The sequence below is a fragment of the Aegilops tauschii genome, chromosome 3, assembly GCF_002575655.3.
Source record: "Aegilops tauschii subsp. strangulata cultivar AL8/78 chromosome 3, Aet v6.0, whole genome shotgun sequence".
Lineage (NCBI taxonomy): Eukaryota > Viridiplantae > Streptophyta > Magnoliopsida > Poales > Poaceae > Aegilops > Aegilops tauschii.
This window is the reverse complement of record NC_053037.3, coordinates 225,551,469-225,558,415: the sequence shown is the minus strand read 5'-3', so window position 1 is coordinate 225,558,415 and position 6,947 is coordinate 225,551,469. Positions and strand designations below refer to the sequence as shown.

At 44.3% G+C, this 6,947-nt stretch overlaps 1 protein-coding gene across 1 annotated transcript; it reads right to left on the bottom strand.

The window, feature by feature from the left end:
• Nucleotides 1-3,183: 3,183 nt before the first annotated feature.
• LOC120976628 (uncharacterized) lies at nt 3,184-6,595 on the bottom strand. The gene is made up of 3 exons (XM_040403798.3): nt 6,345-6,595; nt 4,201-6,001; nt 3,184-4,074 (listed from the first exon to the last, which is right to left on the bottom strand). Exons 2-3 carry the CDS (start codon nt 4,564-4,566, stop codon nt 3,889-3,891), a joined length of 552 nt encoding a protein of 183 aa, XP_040259732.1. The 5' UTR covers nt 4,567-6,001; nt 6,345-6,595; the 3' UTR covers nt 3,184-3,888.
• Between the last annotated feature and the right edge of the window lie 352 nt (nt 6,596-6,947).

Below are 6,947 nucleotides of genomic sequence, written 5' to 3'. Positions count from 1 at the left end.
GTCTTCGATAGGCTAGGCCTTCCCCTCTATTCTGGCATTCTGCAGTTCAGTCCATAGATACAACCCTTCCTTTTGATACTAATGCATACTTAGTATAGATCTGATGCTTGCGAGTATTTTGGATGAGTACTCATGGTTCCTTTGCTACCCCTTTTCCCCCTTCCTTCTTCTTTCCGGTTGATGCAACCAGATGGTGCATCCCTGGAGCCAGATGCCACCGTCGACGGATACTACTACATGGAGGCTGTCGAAGACCTGGAGTAGTTAGGAGGTCCCAGGCAGGAGGCCATGCCTCTTCGATCGAGTTGCTTTTGTGCTAGCCTTCTTAAGGCAGTCTTGTCTAACTTTATGTCTGTACTCAGATATTGTTGCTTCCGCTGACTCTCTTGTGTTTCGACCTTGTATTCGAGCCCTCGAGGCCCCTGGCTTGTAATATGAAGCTTGTATTATTTTATTTGTGTCTAGAGTTGTGTTGTGATATCTTCACGTGAGTTCCTGATCTTGATCGTACACATTTGCGTGTATGATTACTGTACGGTCGAACCGGGGGCGTCACAAGTTGGTATCAGAGCCGACTGCCTGTAGGATCCCCCTTTCCAACTCCTTTGCCGAAGTTGAGTCTAGTCTTTGAAAAACTGTTTTACTAACATGGATGTGTGGCTTACGGGCCCACGTCGCAATTGGGTGGTATTAGGATCTTTTACTCCTCGTCTATACTCTGGGATTCTGATCTCTCCTCTATTCGGGTTAAATGATTTGCTAACTCTAACATTAGGTTCTCATGATCACATCCACCTGGAGGTTTGTGTTATCCTTTATCGAATTGAGGGACAAGATCTGCTTCACAATATTCACTGACCGCAGGATCCTCTTATCGAGGGCACCCTGCATCGTCACTTGCAAATCCCCCGCTCCGGTGGTTATTTTTTACGATGACGTAGCCTTTGCTATGTCTCGTTGTTGTATCCGTCCATCTCGTGCATGCGTGCCGCCAAGTATGTCTAGGATATTTCTCTTGTCCGAACTCATTCGAACAATATGTAACTGGCTCTATATATGTATCAGTATCTCTTTAATGACTACTGCCTTGTACATACTGCGCCTTTGCTCACTGTTCAAGTTACATCATGAATGACTCCTTAAACTTGCTCCACCCCTTGCTATACTACCCCTTGTTGCATTTAAGTTGGATGGTTAGACCCGCTGGTCGTGGCCGTCATGTCGATAGTCCACCACCTCCCGAATACATGGCCGGAATGATACATCAGTTTGATGCTGAATCACGAGTTCATGGTACGAGTCATGGCTCAGTTCCCACGCCCTAAAATGAATTAGCAACTAGCCCAGTGCCTTTGCAAGACTTTGCACGTATCAACCCTGTCTTTTACCACAGCTCAACTCAGCCCTTTGATGCCGATGACTGGCTCCGTGACATCACTTTCGAGTGGGAGTCCGCTCATGTAGCCGCTGCCAACTGTGTCACCTTCGCGGCTTACTACCTAAAGGTCCCGCTGCTCAATGGTGGGACAGCTACAAGCATTCCTTACTTGTTGGAACCGCCATCACTTTTGCTGAAATTCCAAGTTGCATTTCGCGGACCAATGTCGAACCACCATGGTTAGTCACAACGTCCCAACTGAACTTGAAGAATTGGAATTCCATGTTTCCCCCATTGTTTTGAAGTCGTCCAATATCGACCTCATTCTGGAAATGGAATGGTTGAAAACGCATACGCTTCTATCATTTGCGCCACTGAAACGGTCCATCTACTACATCCGTCAAGTGAGATAGTGAGCTACCATGCTCATCTTGATCGAAATGTTAAAGCACGGATTTCTTGCTTGAATGCGTGAAACGCTTCTCCTTTTGTGAGAATTGAAAACACTCCAGTTGTTTGTGAATTCCAAGATGTCTTTCCAAAAGAACTACGCACTCCATACCTTGAACTTGCTGCAGTTAAGTTTGCACTGAAGTTGTGGCAGCATTTCCTTCTTGGTAATCGTTGCGAGACCTTCACCGATCATCAACGTCTGAAGTAATTGTTAACTCAGCTAGATCTGGATCTTCGTCAACAGCAATGTATGAAAACAATCACAAACTACGACTATGGTATTTCTTATACCCCTGGCAAGGATAGTGACATAGCCGATGCCCTGAGTCACAAGTCTTACCGCAACAAGCACATGGTTTATAAAGCTCACCCCCTGCAAGATGATCTCACTAACAGAGAGCATCCGACCTGCATTCTCGTTCAAGCTGAACGTCGCACCTGTCTGAGGGCGATCAAATTATTTAAAGTTTAGTGGTCAAATCCTTCTGAAGATGAAGCCACTTGGGACCGAGGATCGTCTTCGTGATGAATACCCTGCATTGTTTCCGTCTGCCTCCTAAAATCTCGGGACGAGATTTCTTGTAGTGGAGGAGAATTGTGACGCCCGAATAATTAAGCTACAATGAAGTAATTCTTTGCTAATGATGCCACATCATCACTGTTACTGTTCCTAATCTTGTTTAGATTCAAATCGGTTCAAATTCAAATTTAAATTAAAGTGAAAAATAAAAGTTTTCAAATGTCAAAACTAAAATGTTCACAATATTCTAAAATTCACCTGATCATTGTAATTTTGAATCCATCCTCATTTTAATTCTCAAAAGGCCCCTGGAATTTAATTTGGTGGTCCATCAACAATTAAATTGACGTTTTCAATTTCTAAAAATAGTTGAACACTCCCAAATGCTTTGGAACTTTTTGTACCAACCCAGGTTATTGCCCTGTAGTTTGGTGCCAAACTTTGTATCAAATAAAACTATTTTAGTAGCTCAAATAAAATGCAAAGTAGTAAAGAAATAAATAAAACATAAAAAAGGTAAAAGGCCTATTTTACTGGGCACTATGGCCCGTCTAGCAAACAGGTCGGCCCGGGCGATTGCCTCCCCCGCTCCCTGTCATGGGGGATCGTGGGCATCGTCGTTGCCCGCCACGGCACCGACTGGCGCCGTGGCGGCCATCCGGCGGCTACCCCGGCGACTCCACTCGCCTACTTATACCCGTGGCACCGCCCACCCTATGGTGGTGCACCCCTGCATGGAAGATATATATTCGAATACCGTGTCCACGGTAATGGACGTTCAGACTTGTATCCTGATCTTATATACCTAGAAATGGATACTTGAGACATGTGATGGATATGTGGCTCCGGGATTGCTTTCCCGCAGGGAGTCTAGGAAGGATCTATGGGCATTAATTCTACAACATGCTTGTTAATTATAAACTGCTATTCTTTACTCTTCTACATGCTGCAAGATGCTCGGAGCTGCTTGAAGATGCTAGTCTTTGATAGGCTAGGCCTTCCCCTCTATTCTGACATTCTGCAGTTCAGTCCACAAATACAGCCCTTCCTTTTGATACTAATGCATACTTAGTATAGATCTGATGCTTGCGAGTATTTTGGATGAGTACTCACGGTTGCTTTGTTACCCCTTTTCCCCCTTCCTTCTTCTTTCCGGTTTATGCAACCAGATGGTGGATCCCTAGAGCCAGATGCCACCGCCGACGGATACTACTACATGCAGGCCGCCGAAGACTAGGAGTAGTTAGGAGGTCCCAGGCAGGAGGCCTTGCCTCTTCAATCGTGTTGCTTTTGTGCTAGCCTTCTTAAGGCAGTCTTGTCTAACTTTATGTCTGTACTCAGGTATAGTTGCTTCCGCTGACTCTCTTGTGTTTCGAGCTTGTATTCGAGCCCTCGAGGCCCCTGGCTTGTAATATGAATCTTGTATTGTTTTATTTGTGTCTAGAGTTGTGTTGTGATATCTTCCCGTGAGTCCCTGATCTTGATCGTACACATTTGCGTGTATGATTAGTGTACAGTCAAATCGGGGGCGTCACAGCTAGTCTGGTGCAAAAACTCCCTCCATATAATCAACATTGTCATCAACACCCTTGCAACCCCCATCAGAATCACCACCCAACCGGTCGTCATCAATGACATCGTCATCACTAAAATCATGCGGAGGAGATTCAGCAGGGGGCTCTTGCTTCTCATCTTCATCGTCATTTGACGCATCAACAACAACCTGAAAAAAAGCATGCAGGCATGATGTTGAGGGGAATAAGGTCAGCAGTTAGCTATCTAGTACAAGAGAGTTAATCACCATGCGTAAAAGATGGAAGAGAGAAAAAAATAGAAAAGATCACCTCACCTCCTCACCCCATTGCCCAGTATAATCATTGCCACGTACGGGGGCAGACGCGTCATTCTTCTGCTTGCTAATCTGACTCACAATAATACGAGCAACATTTTCAAAGCCTTTGCATATCGCATCTTGTTTCTTCTTCAAATGATTAAAAGCGGTGCGAATGTGTGATGTCGCGCTCCGGAGACTATCAATGATAGCAACATCATGCTCTATAGCCTCCTTCATTGGTTCTTCTCTTGGTCCATGGGCTTCAGGGAAAATGCCAGCAATGCAGCCCAGACGATTAGACGTCGTGGGAACTTCAGTAGCCAACTCATTCACCTTCCATAGTGAGTCATCAATCTTCTCGAATACACCATCATCTTCCATGGCGTTACTAGATTTTTTACTTTAAAGGTTATATCTGCATTCTGGCTACAGCCAGCCTCATCTTGTGCATGTTGTTTTGGAGCGCAGGTAGGGACATGCACATCAGGAAGTCGCGATCACGACTTTGCCCAGGTAAAACTTGCTGGCTATATGCAATCTGGTTACGGGATTTCCACTCAGCACATGTAAACAAACAAAAATCAAAAACCAGTGAGTACTTTGTATTAAAAAAATGAAGATAATGCATCAATTAGACAAAACAGCACACACAAAAAAAAGTCAGCTGCAGAATTTAAGAACAAGACTTCAAGCAGTTAAATATTTGTAAAAAACTAAAAACAAAGTAGTTACGTACATACATAATTTAAAAAAAAGGGTTAAAATAATGTTAACTTCTAGCGAAAAACATTTTGAGAGATAGCAGTTAGCTCCACATAATAGGTAAAGTTAGCTAAACTTTATACACGTAAGAAGACTTACTAAAAAGACAATTACTAAAAATAGAAAAGAACACATTTAAGTTGAGAAACTCACCCAAGTTTTCCGAAAACATAGCCATCCAAAATTTTCCCACCCTTCTTTATAATGTCTTTCAAGAAAATTGAATTCAGCACCTTCTCTATCAGGAAATTTGCACGCAGAGTCTGCACATGCATCACACACATGCCCTTCAGTAGGCAACAATCAAGATACATAAGGACTAGCACTACTCCACAACCTTCTGGACCTGCTTGAATGATATTTGGATCTAGCCATCTGATAGCTGCAAGCTTTAACTCATCCACTACTAACTGGCAAAAATCCATCATTGCCATATCTTCAAAAACAATACCATCTAGCATTGCCGCCTGCCTGCCTACACGGACAGCGGGACCTGGGCATATCATCTTTGAAAAAAGGATAGCAAAGAAAACCTTTACAACAAGGGCGTCCTTTGACTCATCGACTACAAGCTGCTTCAACACTTTCCTCGGGTCTTTCGTGTCAACAACAGAAGCTTTGTTGAAACCAAACTCTGCCTTAAATCTAGCCATTGACTCGTCATGGCCACTATCAGCTGGCATGGGAACTGTGTCATCACCCATCAGGAACCCAAAAGCCTGATGCACGGTTTCTCTGCTGACTACAAGAACTTTATTAGGTCCACAGTCAATGCGCATCGTGGTCGTGTCAATCTTCTTCATCAAGTGACACATCATAAGACGCGACACATTGGCCTTCAAAACCCAGTTAAATACACAGCCAAACCCAGCCTTACGAACAATATCTTTAGGTTGTGTCTCAAGAAGAGCAACTGCCTCAGAAACCTCTCCCAAAGAACAACGAACAGTTACATTGATCCTATCACAAGTACCAGCATTTGACGCTGCGGACTTTGCCGCCTTTTTCATTGGTCCACCCCAGCAACCTTAGGCCGACGCTTCCTAGAAACAACCTACCGAGAAAAACAGGCGAAAAGAAGGCAGTTAGCATGCAGACAAAAGATCAGTTATGTACCAAAAAAGGAAAAAAGAACAAACAAACAAACAAAGATTAGAACAGGTACATTATTCCTGTCGATCCCAATGCCATCAACAGAAGGACCTCCACAACCACTTCCAGCCTCTGAACCCTCGAAATAAACATGCTTTCAATCAAGATTAACACTCGGATAGACACGCTCAAAACAAAATCAATTGCCCCGCAGCCATAGTACCCAGGTGAATTCGGGAGAACTAATACTAATGCACACCCACACAGCCACTCCCTCCCGCGCTGAAAACCCTAAGAAAACATACCCGAAGAACAGGCGAGATCCCCTTGCAGATCCAACAGCGGGGATGAAGACGACTTCTGCTGCGCGAGGTAGAACAAAAACACGCCGTCTCCTGCTTCCGACGAATACCACCGCCCGACGGCCGGTTGGTTAGGGTTAGAAGTGATCGTTGGTGGCGGCGCTGCGGCGTCTGCCCTAGGGCAAAGGAAGGAGTTCCAGCGAGAGAAAATAAAGACAAAGGGCCGCAAATGGAGCAGTTAAGACAGAGAGACCATAGGAGACGGCGGTGGTAGCAGACAGACAAATAGACGAAAATGACGCATAAAAATAGAAAGCCCATATAGGCCCACAAGCGCACACGCTTGTTAGCCCAACCCCCCAACCCCCTCTCCCCTCGCAGTTAGCCCAACTATACCCCATTAGTTAGCTCAACCTAACTAATTAAAAGCTGATCATCCACGTCCGTTAGCACAAAACAAAACACTAGCAGTTAGCTTGCGCTAAACAAATAGTTACTACTCGTAAAAAATGAGTTACAAGTTAACCCAGTGAATCAATTGCGGTTAGCGCAATAAAAAATCATATAAAAAACAGATGATTTGCGAATTGTATAAAAAATAGAAAA